At 46.2% G+C, this 19,381-nt stretch overlaps 1 protein-coding gene across 1 annotated transcript in view; it reads left to right on the top strand.

The window, feature by feature from the left end:
* Window positions 1-19,381, top strand: part of DNAH9 (dynein axonemal heavy chain 9) — a 378,462-nt gene that overhangs the window by 31,804 nt on the left and 327,277 nt on the right. Inside the window, exons 8-12 of the mRNA XM_010376130.2 lie at window positions 3,115-3,231; window positions 7,545-7,695; window positions 11,446-11,560; window positions 15,937-16,005; window positions 18,607-18,733. Coding sequence (XP_010374432.2) covers window positions 3,115-3,231; window positions 7,545-7,695; window positions 11,446-11,560; window positions 15,937-16,005; window positions 18,607-18,733 — 579 coding nt within the window. The remainder of the gene's footprint in view (window positions 1-3,114; window positions 3,232-7,544; window positions 7,696-11,445; window positions 11,561-15,936; window positions 16,006-18,606; window positions 18,734-19,381) is intronic.

The following is a 19,381-nucleotide window of genomic DNA, read 5'->3' as shown; positions in this document are numbered from 1 at the left end:
AAGTTTTAAGCTCAGTGAAAGAAGCCAGATCCAGAAAGACAAATGTTGCATGGTCTCACCTATACAAGGCATCCGAAATAGTCAAAGCCATAGAAGCAGAGTGGAATGGTGGCTGCCAGGGGCTGGGGAAGAGGCAAATGGGAAGGTGGTGGTCAAAGAGTATAAAGTTTCAGTTATGCATGATAAATAATTTCTGGAGCTCTAACGTACAATATGGTGAAGATGGTTGACAATACTGTATTGCGGGCTGGGCATGGTGGCGCACACCTGTAATCCCAGCACTTTGGGAGGAAAAGGCGGGCAGATCACAAGGTCAAGAGATTGAGACCATCCTGGCTAACATGGTGAAACCCCGTCTCTACTAAAAATACAAAAATTAGCCGGGCGTGATGGCGGGCGCCTGTAGTCCCAGCTGCTCAGGAGGCGGAGGCAGGAGAATTGCTTGAACCTGGGAGGCGGAGGTTGCAGTGAGCTGAGATCGCGCCTCTGCCTTCCAGCCTGGTGATAGAGGGAGACCCCGTCTCAAAAAAAAAAAAAAAAAAAAAAAAAAAAAGGCCAGGCGCGGTGGCTCAAGCCTGTAATCCCAGCACTTTGGGAGGCCGAGGTGGGCGGATCACGAGGTCAGGAGATCGAGACCATCCTGGCTAACATGGTGAAACCCCGTCTCTACTAAAAAAATACAAAAAACTAGCTGGGTGAGGTGGCCGGCGCCTGTAGTCCCAGCTACTCAGGAGGCTGAGGCAGGAGAATGGCGGAAACCCGGGAGGCGGAGCTTGCAGTGAGCTGAGATCCGGCCACTGCACTCCAGCCCGGGCGACAGAGCGAGACTCCGTCTCTAAATAAATAAATAAATAAATAAATAAATAAATAAATAAATAAATAAAAATTGTATTGCTTTGCTCTCTCATAAGTGGGAGCTGAACAATGAGAACACATGGACACAGGGAGGGGAACAACATACACTGGTACCTGTCAGGGGTTGGGGGACAAGGGGAGGGAGAGCATTAGGACATGATGCATGCAGGGCTTAAAACCTAGATGAGGGGTTGATAGGTGCAGCAAACCACCATGGCATATGAATACCTATGTAACAAACCTGCACGTTCTGCACATGTATCCCAGAACTAACAGTAAAATAATTTTAAAAAAAGAAAAACTGTTTTGCATACTTGAAATTCACTAAAAGGGTAGATCCTAAGTGTTCTCACCACCCACACAAAAAGCAAATGGTAACTGTGTGACATGATGAGTATGTTAATTAGCTTGATAGTGGTGATCATTTCACAGAGTATACATGTATCAAAACATGTATACAACATAGGTATACAATTTTTATTTGTCAATTATAACTTAATAAAACTGAGGGGGAAGGAAGTTTTAAGCTTTGGGCAGAAATTGCTAAGGGAAGAACAGGCACACCTGGGAAGAATTTTTTTAGTGACTTGGGGAGGTGTAAGTGAAGCCACAGCCTAGGTTTTCTGATCTGAACCTGGTTCCCAACAGAACACATAGGATAAGGAAAGGGCCAGCAAAGCATTTTCCAGGACAGGAACAAAGAGCCCACATCTCACCTGTAGCCCCAAGAAAGCCTCGACCTGTGAGTCCACACCCATGGGAGAAAAAAAGAAGAAAAAGGGCCAGTATGAAAATAGAGAATGGAATTCCCAGAAAAAGGAATGGCAGAATTACTGGAGAAGGAGTTTTAAGAGTGTGTGCGGGAAAAGGAGAAAGAAATTAGGGCAAGAGTCTGCCCCGAGCTCCGTCAGACATCCAGGGGAATCTTATTTGGCCAGACACAGGAAGGTACTGCCTTCTAAGAATTCTATTAGTCAAAAGTAGACCCAAAAAAGGTGGACCATAGACCATCCTGGCTAGCACAGTGAAACCCCATCTCTATTAAAAATACAAAAAATTAGCTGGGAGTGGTGGTGTGGGCCTGTAATCCAGCTACTTGGGAGGCTGAGGCAGGAGAATTGCTTGAACCCAGGAGGCAGAGATTGCAGTGAGCCAAGATCATGCCACTGCACTCCAGCCTGGGCAACAGAGCAAGACTCCATCTCAAAAAAAAAAAAAAAAAAGGAAAAAAAAGGTGGACCACAGAGCAGGCTATATACAATGTATTTGCTACCCTATAATACAGTAAAACAAAGTGTAATCCCAGGGATTTTGCCCAGGGTAAAAACTAAAAACTCAAAAGAAACATACCACAATGTCATCATGTTTGGGAAGTAGGACTAGACTATTTCTTCATACCCTTTTTTTTTTCCACACACACACATGCATTACTGTTACAAAGCAATAATAACAAATAATTCCACAAATTAGAGATTGGCGTTAACAGCGTTTCTCTGAAAATTGCTACATTCTAAGAGAAATACATTAGGGTTGCCAGATAAACTACACTAATTTGGACATACTAAAAAAAAAAAAAAAAATTCTTGTTTATCTGAAATTCCAATTTAACTGAGTGCCTTGTAGTTTTATTTGCTAAATTTGGCAATCTTAAGAACAAGGCTAGTTGCTGTCTTAACCAATTAAGAAGGATTTAGAAGAAATAGTTTGTATTAGTTTAATTAGCTCTCTTTCCTCGTAATGGCCAGATTAGTTTGCTGACAATGGAAAAATGGAATTCTGACTTGGGGAAGGGAAGAAACTGGGTGGTAATGTTGAAATAGCCCCATTGCTAGGGCTGTTGCTGCTATAATGGTTTTCAGGGTAACAAGAGCTGGTGTTATAAGAGCTGGTGTTATGAGTGAGAGAGAAGGGGCTTCAGGAAGCAGAACGGAGGAGCATGGAAAAGGTGGAAGAACACCATACTCACATCTAATTCACTCCACCGTTTTGCTGGGACCCTCTAGGTAAAAATGCTGCAACCACAGGGTAACTCTACATGGCTAAAAGTTAAGTCATGCCATGGTGAATTTCAGAAAATTAGAATAATTCTTTGGTATAACCAGTTCAAACACAAAAGTTAGCTGTGAGGAGCATAGTGGGGTTGGCTTTCAGAAAATTATGTTTTACATATATATATGTATATGTATGTATGTGTATATGTGTGTGTGTATATATGTGTGTGTGTGTGTGTATATATGTGTATATATGGTGTCTTTTCAGGACTTTGAAAATGACGTCGCTGAATTTAACCAGAAAGTAGAAGACCTCGACCGAAGACTGGGGACTATCTTTATTCAAGCTTTTGATGATGCACCTGGCTTGGAGCATGCCTTTAAGGTTTGTGTAAATGGGGCAAGAGCCACTGTGTCCTGGATACTCCCCCAGCCCTCATCAGAGGATGATACGGATACCTTTCCAACTGTTCTGTTCCTGCAACTATTAATTATTCTTATTAATCTATTAGAGAAGGATGTGGGAATCCTTCTCATATCAAGAAAGTGTGCAGAACTGGGATTCTCAGGCTGAGTACTTAAGCTTTCCTGAAAATGTAACAAGGTAAAAATACGTTTAAGAGGAATTTCGGCAGTGATCTCTTCAGGTGCCACACCATTATCAGTAGGGAAAGTGTGACCGTGCAGTACCATGGCTATTGAACCATGGTTGCTAGGTTGATTCGATCTAGAGCAAACCACCTCCCAGGTAATGAGTGATAGGTTTCAGGCATCGATCACTGGAATAAGATTTTTGCTCTTACCATATCACGCTCAGATCAGGTAGTAGAAAGTGTATGGAGGAGAAGGTTTAGGACAAGGCATAGATGATGAGTAGGTCAGTGACTGCACAGCTGAAAGCGCTGCATCGTGAGACATGAAGACTCGGTGGAGCATGATATGCCTTCCACCAAGCAACGAAGAGGCTTATTCTGGGCCCGGCGCGGTGGCTTACGCCTGTAATCCCAGCACTTTGGGAGGCCGAGGCGGGCGGATCACGAGGTCAGGAGATCGAGACCATCATGGCTAACAGGTGAACCCCTGTCTCTACTAAAAATACAAAATAAAAAAGTTAGCCAGGCAAAATAAAAAAGTTAGGCGGGCGTCCGTAGTCCTAGCTACTCGGGAGGCTGAGGCAGGAGAATGGCCTGAACCCAGGAGGCAGAGCTTGCAGTGAGCCAAGGTCACGCTACTGCACTCCAGCCTGGCGGACAGAGCAAGGCTCTGTCCCAAAAAATAAAAAAGGCTTATTCTATAAAATTTTAAGGATTCCACTAGTTGGTGGAAGTTACAAGAAGTCACATTGTGGTTTAGTAGAGGAAAGAGGTTTCTGTCAAAGCTGTTTAAGATGGAATGGACTTCTTCAGCAAGTAGTTCAGTTTCTGGGCACTGAAAATATTCAGACACAGGATCTGTGATGGGTGGGACAATTGTAGAAGAGGCTTCAACCTGGATGGATGGATCTGTGCTATTCTAGAATATTTGGTAACCCAAATGTAGCAGGCTCCATTAGCCATTGGGTATATATATACATGTAACCTTTAATAAATACTGTAATTCACATTGGAAGGCTTTTGAGATTCCCCTCTCCAAGCATCTGAACCAATTCTAGTGAAAGGGCTTGCCTGTGTCCACAGAATGGTCAAGCATGCCACCTCTCCAAGCGTTTGAACCAATTCCGGTGAAAGGGCTCACCTGTGTCCACAGAATGGTCATGCATGCCATTATCTGTCAGGGCTCACTGAAACTCTGCTTCTCAGGTAACTTGTGGGGCTGAAACTCCATCTGTGCACTAAGGATGCCCAGCCCTACCCATCATATAGATCCCTCTCCACCAGAGATGTTCAGGAGCCTTCAAGGGATGCCTCACAAGTATTCTCAAGTCACTTTGAAGTCTTTGAAATCACGGCATCTGCTACATGTCTACAGACCCCCTTTAAATTTTATCTGCCAAGAAGGGTGCCTGAAGGAGTCTTGCCATTGCTTTTCTTCTGATGGTCCCACCATGAAAATATCTCAGTGTGGGCCAAGGGCATGCCTCTTTGGGTTCAAAAATTCCAATCCTTGAAATTTTATGGTAGAGTAGGGTTCTGAGCAGAAGTAGAGGGAGACCTTCCCTCTACTGATGTAGCACTGCTTGTACCCAGAGTTTCAGAGGGCTCATAAAAGCAGATGATTTATCTTCTGACCTTGACTCCTCTTCTCAGCAGAGTTTCCAACCCAACCCATGGAAACTAGTAGGAAAACCATAACCCTCTGATCCCTTCTGCCTACTTTGTTTCTCTCTTTTTGGTGATCTCACCAACAAGAAACTAAAACCCTTCCTTTATCCCCAAGCAAAAGCAAAATCTCCAATGAACATAAGCTCATGCAGAGAAGAACTTTTTCAAGCCTGGGGAGTAGGGATCAGAGAGAGTACCTGACTCTGGATCTCCTGCTGCTGCTGTAAGATCATCCAACTACTAGGTGGCCTCTCAGTGGACATGAATCCATAAGTACATCTGGGCCAAGGGCTGTGAATAGAGGGTGCAGGCTGGCCATGGTGGTCCCTCAGTGCACATACCTGTACTTCCTCAGCGGAAGATGGGAGCCATAGAACTCGGTGGAGTCCGGCTCTCTTATGCTTCCATTGAGGCAGAGCTACTTTTTACCGTCTCCAGAGATCTGGGTGATTGTTTTGTGGAAGAAAGTGTGACCCTAGATCCTCCCCAATGGAAGGCTTTTTAACACCTTTAGAGAGTCCTTAGAGTGCCTTGGAATCATTTAGGAAATCCAGTCAAGCTGTCAGGTCTGGAAAACATCTGGCCAGGGACCCCGTATTTGGCCTTTCTCTGTACGTGGTCATTCTGCATAACATGGCCTGGACACCTCGGACTTCTAGGAGCCGTCTAAGATTATGAGCTGATGCCAACCAGCTCCTAGAGCTTGCACTCCGTCCAGGCTTTGCATGCCAGTGAAGCAAAAAAAAAATGGCCCAACCTGCAATAAGGAGGTAGGATAAAGAGCATAGGGTCTTAGACAAATACAGACTGTTCAGCTTCCAGTTTTAAGACATGTGGATGTAATTTTATATCGTGTTTCTCATGTTCTTTGACTTAAAGCCAGGGTTCCAATTTTTTTTCTACAAAAGGTCAGAGAATAAATATTTTAGACTATGGGTACATGTGTTTTCTGTCACATCCTCTTTTTCATTTTATTATTTATTATTTATATTTATTTATTTTTAAGAGAGTCTTGCTCTGTCGCCTAGGCTGGAGTGCAGTGGTTCGATCTCAACTCACTGCAACCTCTGCCTCTCGGGTTCAAGCGATTCTCATGCCTCAACCTCCCAAGTAGCTGGGGTTACAGGCACATGCCACCATGCCTGGCTAATTTTTTTTTGTATTTTTAGTAGAGACGGGGGTTTTGCCACGTTTGCCAGGCTGGTCTTGAACTCCTGGCCTCAAGTGATCTGCCTGTCTTTTTCTCCCAAAGTGCTGGGATTATAGGCATGAGCCACAGTGCCCAGCCCTCTTTTTAATTTTTTTTTATTCTTTTTTTAAATGCAAAAACCATGCACTGACGCCACAGGCCAGACTTGGGCGGGTTTGGCTGCCTGCTGCTGTACTTTGTCACCCCCTGGCTTCAAGCACTAGGTAGAGATGAGAGGTTATCATGGAAGGCACGTTTAGAAGCAGAGTAGTATTGGTATATCCTAAATATAACTGAAGTCCTACATGGCCTCATCTCAGAAAAGCATCACAATCGAAGAAACACAGTCCAGGAGCCAGAAAGTAATTACAACCATTTCACATCTTGATTTTGCTGCTCCAGGAAACACTGAGGGATTAGGGCAGTCTGAATGCACCGGAACACATCTTCAGAGCAAGCTTAGCATCACCGCCATTCTCAGGGCACCTGCTCTCAGAAACTATTTCCTTGTCCCCATTCTCAAATTTTAGCCCTTCAGATTCTCCCCAACATCCAGCTTACTTAGCAGCTTTTTCTGTTCCATCATCACCTTCTTTCTGTTCTAGGTCTTTTTTTTTTTTTTTTTTTTTTTTTTTGAGACAGCATCTCGCTCTGTTGCCCAGGCTGGAGTGCAATGGCGCGATCTTGACATCTTGGCTCACTGCAACCTCCGCCTCCCAGATTCAGGCAATTCCCTGCCTCAGCCTCCTGAGTAGCTGGGATTACAGGCACCCGCCACCACGCCCAGCTAATTTTTGTATTTTTAGTAGAGATGGGGTTTCACCATCTTGGCCAGGCTGGTCTTGAACTCCTGACCTCGTGATCCACCCGCCTTGGCCTCCCAAAGTGCTGGGATTACAGCCATTGCACCCGGCCTGTTCTAGGTCTTAATTATGTAGCTCAACTTAACCTTTCTGGGATCTTTAGTTGTCCCTTTGTTTATTGGTTTATCCAGATTCTTGTGCCAAGTAGAGCTGGGGGTAGGTAACTCAGCAGACAGGAATTCTCTGTCAGAAGCAAAGGAGAGGAGAAAGACTATGAATATCATCCACATATGAATAATTACTGGTCCAGTTCCACGATAACACTGTTCACTCTTCTTACGTTTTTAGGCATATGAAGGAAAAACCAGAGCACTGGATATGTATGACCACGGAAAGGTTTAATCTGTGATTTATTTTTCCTCTTTTTCCTCCACCTTCCCTACAGCTGCTAGACATAGCAGGAAACCTCCTTGAAAGACCACTGGTAGCGAGAGATACATCTGATAAATACCTGGTCCTCATCCAAATGTTCAACAAAGATCTGGATGCAGTGAGGATGATCTACAGTCAGCATGTCCAGGAGGAAGCAGAACTTGGTAGGCTTGTTGAAGGGGATTTTGAAGGGGACGTTCTGTTACTGGGAAGAAGCAACGCATTCCTCTTGTATTTGTTAAATGTCCATGTATGGATCCATACATTCTCTAAAAAGAGCAAGCACAACCTTCTTGCTTGAAATTCCAGACCACCTTGGGTGACCAGGGAGCTCTCTGAACTGTGGCTTTCCCTGTTTCTGGGGCTGAGATTGGCAGGCTGACCCAGCGTGGTGCAGTCTTGACCGCCTCCGTTCAGCTGAGACCTTGGCATCATGTATGAGTTGATCCTTGATCAGTGTTGCTACACTGACTAATCTTCAACACACCTCCATTCCAAAATAAATGTTTGCATGCCTGAGAAAAGTTTCTTATGCCTTCCAATGCCATAGCAACCATGCTTCTGGTGGGAGGAACCAGCAGGAGCCCTCCAAAGGGCAGTACCGTGCCAAGGCATGATGTCTCCATTTTTATTATGATGCTTAGAGTCAAAACAAATGCATTTCAGTTTTACATACATTTATTGAATCCTTACTACATGCCAAACATGCCTGTGGCTATTGTATACTGTGGCAGGTCAAGGTAAGGGATAAAATAATTAATATGAAAAGGTGATTCTTTATAGAATGTTGAGTATCGCTCAACTTGAGCTATAAAGAATGGTAACAAGCTGGGAGCGATGGTGTGAACCTCTAGTCCTAGTGACTCAGGAGGCTGAGGCGGGAAGATCACTTGAGTTCAGGAGTACGAGGCTGCAGAAGCTATGAGCCTGCCACTGCACTCCAGCCTGGGTGACAGAGCGAGACCCTGTCTCTCAAAATAAAATAAATAAGGGCCGGGCACGGTGGCTCAAGCCTGTAATCCCAGCACTTTGGGAGGCCGAGACGGGCGGATCACGAGGTCAGGAGATCGAGACCATCCTGGCTAACACAGGTGAAACCCTGTCTCTACTAAAAAATACAAAAAACTAGCCAGGTGAGGTGGCGGGCGCCTGTAGTCCCAGCTACTCAGGAGGCTGAGGCAGGAGAATGGCATGAACCCGGGAGGTGGAGCTTGCAGTGAGCTGAGATCCAGCCACTGCACTCCAGCCTGGGCGACAGAGCAAGACTCCGCCTCAAAAAAATAAAAAATAAACAAATAAATAAATAAAATAAAATAAATAAGAAACAAATAAAATACATTCCTATAGTCAATCGCACAGTGCTCTGCATATAGTGGGTGCTCAATAAGTGGTTATTGGACTGAATGGCCTCTGGCATCTGAAAAATGATGCCATTTGGAAGAAATAAATTACTGACTTCTTAAGATGAAAAGAAAAGAAAGAACAAGAGACTAAAACTCTTCCTTCCTCCCCAAGCAAAGATGCATTGTGGATGGGAGATTCGAGGGCAGGTTTATGTAAAAGGTAGTCTTGAGCTGAGCCCTAGAAGTTGGGAGATCACCAGTAAAGGAGAGGAGGCAAAGGCCTTCGGAGAAGACATGAGAGGATACGGAAGGTGATCAGCTGGGCCTGCCTGTAGCCAAACAAGGTGTGCGGAAGACACCCAGTCAGCCACGGCATTTGGGGTCAGCTTGGGAAGTGCTCAGAGTGCTGGGTTCAGGAACTTGGAATCATGATCGAGGGTATGGGAAATTATCAAAGGCTTTTAAGTAGCTGAGCAACAGGATCACTCTGCTTGCTAGTAGGTTTCATGGTGAGGTCATCGAGAATTGCCTCCACTTAGAAGTCATTCCAAGAAAATCCATTGACCAAGCTTTATGTGGGATCATCCCCATGACTTCTTATGGTCAGATACAGAGTTTGGAAACTCAAATGTCTTCAGAAGCTATAGCGATAACAAATGACCACGACCTTAGTACCTTAAAACACCACCACCCATCTTTCAGCTAACAATTCTTTTTTTTTTTAGATGGAGTCTGGCTCTATTGCCCAGTCTGGAGTGCAGTGGCATGCACAGTATCAGCTCATCGCAACGTCCACCTCCCCAGTTCAAGTGATTCTCCTGCCGCAGCCTCCAGAGTAGCTGGGATTACAGGCACCTGCCACCACGCCCGGCTAGTTTTTTGTATTTTTAGTAGAGTCAGGGTTTCACCATGTTGGTCAGGCTGGTCTCGAGCTCCCGATCTCATGATCAGCCTGCTTCAGCCTCCCAAAGTGCTGGGATTACAGGCGTGAGCCACCGTGCCCGGCCATCAGCTCACACTTCTGTAGGTCAGGAGTCCAGCATGGTGCATCTGGATTCTCTACTCAGAGAGAATCCCAAAGCTGAAATCAAGGTGTCAGCCAGGCTGAGTTTGCATCTGGAGGCTCTGGAGGAAAAATCCACTGCCATCCTCCTTGCTGTTGGTAGAATCCAGTCCCTCATGACTATAGGAGTGAGGTCCCCATTTCCCATTGGCTGTCAGTCAAGGGCCACTCTTAGCAACTAGAAGCCATCTGCATTCATTACCATATAGCCACCTCCATCTTCAAGCCAGCAACAGGACGTTAAATCCTCTTATGCATCCAATCTCTGCCTTCCTCTCCTGCCACCAGCCAGAGAAAACATTCTGCTTTTAAGACCTCACCTGATTAGGTCAGGCGCAGCCAGGGTCCTCTTCCTCCTGCCATATGACATAGCATGACCACAGGAGTGAGGTCTCATCATAGCCACAGTTTCAACCTATGCTTGGGAGAGGATTATGTGAGGGTGAGGGTCATTGGGGGTCATCTTAGAGTTTTGCCTATCATGGAGGACAAGCCGGAAATGAAAATCATGGATCTGGACTGAGCATGGTGACACCAGGGAAGGGTGGTACACGTGGTGAAATAAAGGAAGTGGCCACTTCTCTAGTCGCTATTTAGAAATGCCAGCGGATTCTTGCTAATCTTGTCATTTTCTCCGAGAAGCTAGGAAGTGAGATTCTTTAAAAAGTGAAACCTCACATTTGGTAAATCTTGACAACTAAATATAAGCAGACAAACCCAATGCCTGGGCTAACATAAACGTATCTAATCTGTGTTGACTCGAGTCCAGGGCTTCATAATCCATATGGCCTCCCTCATTCATCATCTTACGGAATTCTCGTAGGAACCCTGGAAGTTAATTAAGCAGGGAAGATATTATTCCCATTTTATGGATGTGAAAATTGAGACCCAGAGTGATTGAGTTGTCTGTTTAAGGGAGTGTTTTAACCCTGACTGTCCAATTAGAGTCATCTTGAGAGCTTTTAAAAAACACTCAATGGTGGCCGGGTGCAGGGGCTCACGCCTGTAATCCCAGCACTTTGGGGGGTCGAGGCAGGTGGATCACCTGACATCAGGAGTTGGAGACCAGCCTGATCAATATGGTGAAACCCCATCTCTACTACAAATACAATAATTAGCCAGGTGTGGTGGTGGGCACCTGTAATCCCAGTGACTTGGGAGGCTGAGACAGGAGAATCATCTGAACCTGGGAGGCAGAGGTTGCAGTGAGCCGAGATTGCACCAATGCACTCCAGCCTGGGCAACAAGAATGAGACTCTTTGAAACACTCATGGCTGGGCCCCTCCCAGAGCAATGAAATCAGAATAGCTTAGGCAGAGGACCCAGGTCCCCTGAGGCTGAGAGTGTTCGTCTCAGGGTCATTCTTTCTTCCTGCTTATGTGCTCCCAGGGTGACTTTAGTCTGGAGATAATGAGGCAAAAGTGGAGTACCTGGCTGGAGGCGTTTGCTGGGTGGAGAGGGCGGAGGTGCTCTAGACTCATTTCGGTCTGTCTGTACCATGTCCCCAGGGTTCTCACCAGTGCACAAGAACATGCCCACTGTGGCCGGCGGCCTCCGCTGGGCACAGGAGCTGAGGCAGCGCATCCAGGGTCCTTTAAGCAACTTTGGACGCATCACACACCCGTGAGTATTGTGTTCCTGAAAGACAGGTTTGTCTTGGGCTGCTGTTCCTGCTCTGGAATCCGAGTGTTGTAGAAATGCAACCCGCTTAACGAAAGCAAGAAAATCACCTTCCTTTCTTTCCATTTCCAGCAAGGGATTAGGCACCCATTGGCCAAGCAGTCACGATATTGATGCATTTAGACTTACGGGCAGGGCCCTTGGTGTGAAGTGAGGTGTAACTGGCTGACTCCTTTTGCTCCGGGCATTCATTTCTGGAGGACAATGAGCCAGGAATTTTAAGCTCTTGGAGTTCTTCCACATGTCTCCCTTTGATACCATGTCTCCTTGCTGCTGAGACCACTGGAAAATAATGAAGTATGAGGTCTCTGTCCATATTGGGACAACCCTGGGAAACCTGTTAAAGATGCAGGTTCCAGGGCCTCACCTGTCACTGGCTGAATCTGAATCTGGCATGGGCTGGGAATCTGCCCCTCCGGCAAGCTCCTCCTCTGATTCTGATGGTGACCAGGTTTGGAAACCATCAGCTTGCTTCCTAGCTGAGGTTAGAAGCTGAGATAGAAGCATCTCAGCTGCTAATTGTGATACTGTGTTTAAGATGCTGCCTGAGGAAAGGCAGTCTTTCTCTGATCCCTCTTTCTAAAAGACTTAATCTTGCTGAGAGCACACAGGTTTTGGAAAACACAACAGAAGGAAAGGAATCAAACTCTGGCCATTGGACTCACAGGCGTTTTGGAATTAGGAAGAGCCTTAGAGACCCTCTGGCCCAAGTGGGAAGACTCAACACCGTCAGAGGCCAGACAAAAGGATGGCCAGGATGGGGTCTGCAGGGGGCCACCAACACCCCACTCCGGCATTGCCAAGCGGAAAAGCAGACCCAATGTGAGCAGTCTCCCGACTGGCGGAGATAAGCTGGAAACTGGATTTGAGAGTTGGACATCCAATTTTCCAATGATCAAGGATTCCATTTTTTCTCAAACTGCGCAGATCTAACAAAGCATGCCTGTGAGGCTGGTCTGCCCTGCAGGTGACCCATTTGCAACATCTGCTTGGGTCTGGGTGAGATCTTTATTTTCAGATGAAGAAATGGAGGAAATGAAGAGAGAAGTGAGGTGACTTGCCCAAGGTCCTAGAGACAGCCAAAGAAAGAACTGGAAGAAATGCCTGGTTCTCCAGGCTCCTAATCCAGAATGCTTCCTGGGGACCCCCAGCCCTGGAAGTTTGGTGGGGAGTAGCTCTGAGCCCTCATGCATCTAAATCAAGCAGCAGAAGGCAGAAGGGAGAAGATAGGTGAATGGGGTGGGGAGGGATGCCAGGGCTGCCCCTAGAACGTGGACTGCCACAACTGTCACAGGTCTGGTTCCCAGGAAGGAGACCTATGATGTGTGCAGGAATTTATAGAGAATCTTTCAGGAATCGCACCCATGAGGGAGGGAGGGGGAACAGGTTGGGCAGAGAGAAGTTGAGCTGCTGAGCTGTAAGAAAGTTGCAATGGGTGTCTCAGCCGGTCCTCCACGGAGCTTGGGCCCTTCAGAGCTGTTCTGCCTCTGTACCCCCACATCAGCTGGTTGGAGTGGGCTTTCCTGGGGAGGGGCATGACCTTTGGGCCAGGCAGCTCTCTTTGGCCAAAGCTGTTCCCAAAGAGGGAGGCAGTGGTGATTCCGCAGCAGCCAACACTCCTGGCTGGAGGGGACAGGGCGAGGCAGGGGTTGAAGCAGGGAGGTTTGGAGGGGTACGAGGGCTTGGTCCCAAGAGGGAATCTGGAAGGTACACAACAGAGACCTCTATAATTCCCGTGAAAACTCCCCCTTCTTTTAAAAATGATTCAAATGTTTATTACGGGCCAGGTGCAGTGGCTCACGCCTGTAATCCCAGCACTTTGGGAGGCCGAGGCAGGTGGATCACCTAAGGTCAGTTTTCGACCATCCTGGCCAACATGGTGAAACCCCACCTCTACAACAAATACAAAAAATTAGCTAGGCATGGTGACAGATGCCTGTAATCCCAGCTACTCGGGAGGCTGAGGCAGGAGAATCGCTTGAATCCCGGAGGCAGAGGTTGCAGTGAGCCGAGATTGCACCATTGCACACTGGCCTGAGAAACAAGAGCGAAACTCCGTCTCAAAAAAAAAAAGAAAGAGTGTATTCTGCTCTATAATAGGTATTGATTGGTTACTGAAAATGTTTTAGATTCCTCACCATGAAGTGACATGGAAACTGCAGGAATTTCACTGTTCTTGTTCCTGTGACTTCCCACTCAGCCACACGCCCTTGGGAGAAGCCTCACTCTGCTCTGGCCTCATTCTTTTCTAGATACAAAACTGAGACCTGGGGTTGGGGCCTGTGGGGCTTGTGGAAATCACACAGCTTGGGAGGAGAAAGCGCCCATTCGGGCTGAAGCACATTCCACCTCTCCTTGCTGCCTGGCAGATGCATCTGCCCTTTCATCACGAAAGTGAACTGAGTAATTGAGAGGGGAAAAATGCCAGCAAATTCACTGCTTTCTCTGCAGGCGCTAGGGCTTCTGTGGAAAGCTCGAGGGATCTGGTGAAGAAATCCTATGTTGGGCCAGGAGCAGTGGCTCACGCCTGTAATCCCAGCACTTTGGGAGGCTGAGGCGGGCAGATCACGAGGTCAGGAGATCGAGACCGTCCTGGCTAACACGGTGAAACCCTGTCTCTACTAAAAATACACAAAAATTAGCCAGGCGTGGTGGGGGATGCCTGTAGTCCCAGCTATTCAGGAGGCTGAGGCAGCAGAATGGCGTGAACCCGGGAGGCGGAGCTTGCAGTGAGCCAAGATCGCACCACTGCACTCCAGCCTGGGCGACAGAGCAAGACCCTGTCTCAAAAAAAAAAAAAGAAAGAAATCCTGTGTTGGTTTAAAGAGCAAATGGATTAATAAGCTGCCTCTTTGCCAGCAGGACAAACAGAAACAAACCTCCATATAGTTAGTGTGAAGGTTTTAAAGAATTAAAGATACTTCACCAATTTTTTCCGGGAGCTAGAGTTTCATTAGTGTTGCAGCAAGTGTCAAAACCAGTGGGTAACGGTACCTCGAGCCACACTCTCTTCTCTGGTCCTTAGCATTCCTGCAGAAGCCTCCATGTGTGTGTGTGTGTCTGTGTGCACTTGTGTTTACACATGTTATATGTACATGCATGTGCACTGTCACGTTATGTGCATTACATGTGCACATGTTTCAGGGGTAAGAGCTGGGAGGGACCCTCATGTAAAAACGCGAAGAAGTGGTAGTGTTTCAGATCACGTGTTCTAGATGGATTTCAGAAAAGGAGAAACATATGTATTTAAATATATAAAAATCATTTTAATATACATGTACCTACATAGATATTTACCTGGCATATATTGTTATAGATAATCATGTATGACTTACACAATGGGGTTATGTTCTGAGAAATATATCCTTAGACAATTTCATCATTATGTGAATATCATAGAGTGTATTTTCACAAACCTATGTCTATGGTCTAGCGTATTGCTCCTAGGGTACAAATGCGCTATGGTCTAGCATATCCTAGGAACAATATGCTCTATGATCAATATGCTGTATGGTCTAATGTATCACTCCCAGGCTACAAACCTGTGCAGCGTGTGACTGTCCTGAGCATTACAGGCAATTGTAGCACTATGGTAAGTGTTAGTGTATCTAAACATATCTGAACATAGAAAAAGTACAGCAAAAAATAAAGTATAAAAGATAAAAAATGGTACACTTGTGTAGGACACTTACCATGAACGGAGCTCGCAGGACTGGAAGTTGCTGTAGGTGAGTGAATGCGAAGGCCTAGGACATTACTGTACACTTTTATACGATTGGCAGCACAGTAGGTTTGTTTACACCAGCATCACCACCGGCATGCGAGTAATGCCTCTCACCATGTCAATAGGCAACAGGAATTTTTCAGCATCATTAAAGTCTTACGGGACTGCTGTCATACACACATATATATGTTGACCAAAATGTCATTATGTGGTGCATGACTATATATAACATTGATGGTCTTAAATACAGAAAATTATGGCACCTAGAATTTTTTCATATCTCAATTTCCCTTTTATTCAGGTTTTTGAAGGCCCTCACATACCTGGCGCGTGACTGGCCCAGCTAGGTGAGGGTGCTGGTGGAGCTGCAGGCAGGAAACTCTGACACTTGCAGAGCTGCCTGCATTTCAGGAAGTGCAGATGCCCTCCAGTGGCCAGAGTAAGATGTTTGGGAAGAAGAAGGGCTCTTTCAGGGCTGTTTGGAAACCAGCCAAGGAGCTATTCACGCTGTTCTTTGGAGACTGCAGTTTGTTCCTCGAATAATTATTTTAACTTCTTCTAATTCTGTGTCACTTTTTCTCTTTTGTACGAGTAGTTGCATGGAATCTGCAGAAGGAAAGCGAATGAAACAAAAATATGAAGATACGCTCTCACTGCTAGAAAAGTAAGCAACTTCTGGGATTGTGTGGGTCTGCAAATTGCACAACCTCCACGCTGTCTTCTGCAGCTCTGAGTTTATGCAGATTCCTCAGTGGCTCTGAAGTATCACTCTATGTTTTATGTTATAACAGTGATATTTGTGAGTACTGTATTTCCGGGTTGCACACACCTAGGGTCTCTGGGGAATTCAGCTCTATTCTGGACATAAATACTTTTCCAGTGCAGTTTTGCTGGGAGTGTGAACTACAGCTAGGAGTGGGGTGCTACTCACGGAACTCCAAGATGGGAGTCACGGAAAACTGCAACAGCTGCTTACTCAGCAGAAGCACAGGCATGCTGCGCAAAGAGACAATAAGTTTTAAAAAGTCCTTCCTGCATCGTTTTATGGATAAAGCGTAAGAGTGAAAATTTTATATGACTTCAAAGTTGTTCCTGCTTTAAAGCTGAATAAGTCTTTCGGGGGCTCAGGGTCTAGAAACAGCCACTATTTTGCCTTCTTCTGCCATTTGTTCTTTCTCCTGGTTCAGGAGGGAAGAATGGTGGCCCTTGCGATTATGATTGTGACTATACTTGGCATTGTTCCAGACAGATTAATTAACAGCACCTCTACCTGCCAAGTAACACACATTCCACCCCTTTTACCTCCAAAATAATCTTTCTTCAAGTCCATCCACTCCTCTGTCTCCAACAGCAGCGTCTTCACAAGAGACTGGAACTTCTCCAGGCCGAACTGCTGCAGTGGCTTCCTAACAGTCATTGCTGCCTCCAGATCTGTCCCCCTGAGTACCCACATTGTTACCAAATCCAATAATGTCACCACAGCCACCACCAGCTGGGAGGCCTTGCAGTGGTTCTCACAGCCTCTTTAACATGACATGAAGAGTCTTCCCTGAGGTGGTCCTTGCCTCCTCACCACCACCTCCAGCCTCTGCCATGCTCTGTAATCCTTGTTTCAAGCACACAGTTTCAGGCATGCTGTTTCTCACCTCTACCCTTTGGCCATGCCAGGAATGCTCACTCTCCCTTTGCCACCCAACCTCTGGCTATCCTCTGAGACTCAGGCAAGCGTCCCTTCATCACCTCTCCTATGAAACTTTCCCTGACATTCTCCTTATCATCCCCAACCCTCCACCACTGCCATTAGGTGTCTGATTTCCTGTACATTTCTTTCTTTCTCTCTTTCTTTCTTTCTTTCTTTCTTTCTTTCTTTCTTTCTTTCTTTCTTTCTTTCTTTCTTCTTTCTTCTCTCTCTCTCTTCTTCTTCCTTCCTTCCTTCCTTCCTTCCTTTCCCTTCCTTCCTTTCCCTTCCTTCCTTCCTTCTTTCTTTTCCTTCCTCTCTTTCTCTCTCTCTCTCTCTCTCTTCTTTCTTTCGATGGAGTTTCGCTCTTGTTGCCCAGGCTGGAGTGCAATGGCATGATCTCAGCTCACTACAACCTGCCTCCCAAGTTCCAGCGATTCTCCTGCCTCAGCCTCCCAAGTAGCTGACATTACAGGCATGAGCCACCATGCCTGGCTAATGTTTTTTTTTTTTTTTTTTTTTTTTTTTTTTTTTTTGAGTAGAGACAGGGTTTCTCCATGTTGGTCAGGCTGGTCTCGAACTCCTGACCTCAGGTGATCCGCCTGCCTCAGCCTCCCAAAGTGCTGGGATTACAGCTGTACATTTCTTTAGGATTGCACTTGCTACACTGTGTCAGGGTGATCTGCTCGCCTGCGATCCCCACCATTAACTGCCTTTACTGTCAGGTACTCATCCATCATTTTTATCCCCCAAGCCCAGCACATGGTAGGTGCTGTCAGTGTGTAATTACTAAATGATGAACGTCCATGAGCTACATAAAGATTAGTGTGACAGCAAATCTTCCCCAGTAACTTCTTCCAACATTTACTGAGACTAATTACAACTTCCTTATCCCCCCAAAAGATCTCATGGGGTCTTCCTTCTCTTCTGTGATTTAAGCGATGCTACCTTTAGAAATCTGTGGTTACGGCCGGGCACGGTGGCTCAAGCGTGTAATCCCAGCACTTTGGGAGGCCGAGGCAGGCGGATCACCTGAGGTCAGGAGTTCAAGACCAGCCTGAACAACATGGAGAAACCCCATTTCTATTAAAAATACAAAATTAGCCGGGCGTGTTGGCACATGCCTGTAATCCCAGCTACTCGGGGGGCTGAGGCAGGAGAATCACTTGAACCTGGGAGGCAGAGGTTGCAGTGAGCCAAGATTACACCATTGCACTCTAGCCTGGGCGGCAAGGGTGAAACTCTATCTCTGAAAAGAAAGAAAGAGAGAAAGGGAGAAAGAGAGAGGAAGGGAGGAAGGGAGGGAAGGAGGGAGGGAGAGAGGGAGAGAGAAAGAGAGAAAGAAAGGAAGAGAGGGAGGGAGGGAGGGGGGAGGGGGAGAGAGAGAGAAGAAAGAAAGAGAAAGAAAGAAAGAAAGGAAGAAAGAGAAAGAAAGAAAGAAATTTGTGGTTACTTGCAGAAGCTGACCCAGTCTGGCTGGGTCAATGACTAGTAGTATCTTCAATTCATGTTAAACACAGATTATGACCAGGCACTGGGGAGCTGAGAGGGGGCTTATGAGGTGGCTGTTGTCTCTGACCCTCGCAGGTATGAGACAAGACTTTATGAGGACTGGTGCCGGACAGTATCAGAGAAGTCACAGTACAATCTTTCCCAACCACTTCTGAAACGTGACCCAGAGACGAAGGAGATCACTGTCAACTTTAATCCACAGGTTAGTCGGCTGACAGTAGCTCTCTTTTGGGTGCCTGAAGAGTTTCTTTGAATTCTGCTGATTTCAAAGGCATAAAGACTTTTTTTTTTTTGAGACGGAGTTTCACTCTTGTCGCCCAGGCTGGAGTGCAGTGGCACCATCTCAGCTCACTACAACCCCGCCTCCTGGGTTCGAGTGATTCTCCTGCCTCAGCCTCCCAGCATAAAGACTTTTTATAAGACCATGCAAAAGATGCTCAAAATACTTTGTACCCTGGATTTCTTTTCTGGGATGAATCCTGTGGCTGTAGTGTTTTATTAAGTGGCCCATGTTCACGTTTTTCAGTAGGGTTGCTCAATATATTTGCTTTGATTTTGCACAACAGGAAACACTACAAAAGATCACCAATCATGTAGTAACAAACATAGCCCACTGAGCCTACCTTGAATATTTACCATGCCTGAAGGCCATTGACTAGATGCTGGAGGGCCAACCAAGGGCATATAAGACTTGGCTCCTGCCCTCAAGGAACCCACGGTCTAGTTGGGGGTCACAACCTTAACATGCAAAATTGTATCTTCACTAGATGGCATATGGTAAATCCCAGAGGAGTGGCTTTGGAAATAAGACTCTAGATTAGTGGTTCTCAACTGGTGGTGATTTTGTCCT

The sequence above is a fragment of the Rhinopithecus roxellana genome, chromosome 19 (genome assembly GCF_007565055.1).
Source record: "Rhinopithecus roxellana isolate Shanxi Qingling chromosome 19, ASM756505v1, whole genome shotgun sequence".
In the NCBI taxonomy this organism is placed as follows: domain Eukaryota; kingdom Metazoa; phylum Chordata; class Mammalia; order Primates; family Cercopithecidae; genus Rhinopithecus; species Rhinopithecus roxellana.
This window is presented reverse-complemented; position numbering and strand designations above follow the sequence as displayed.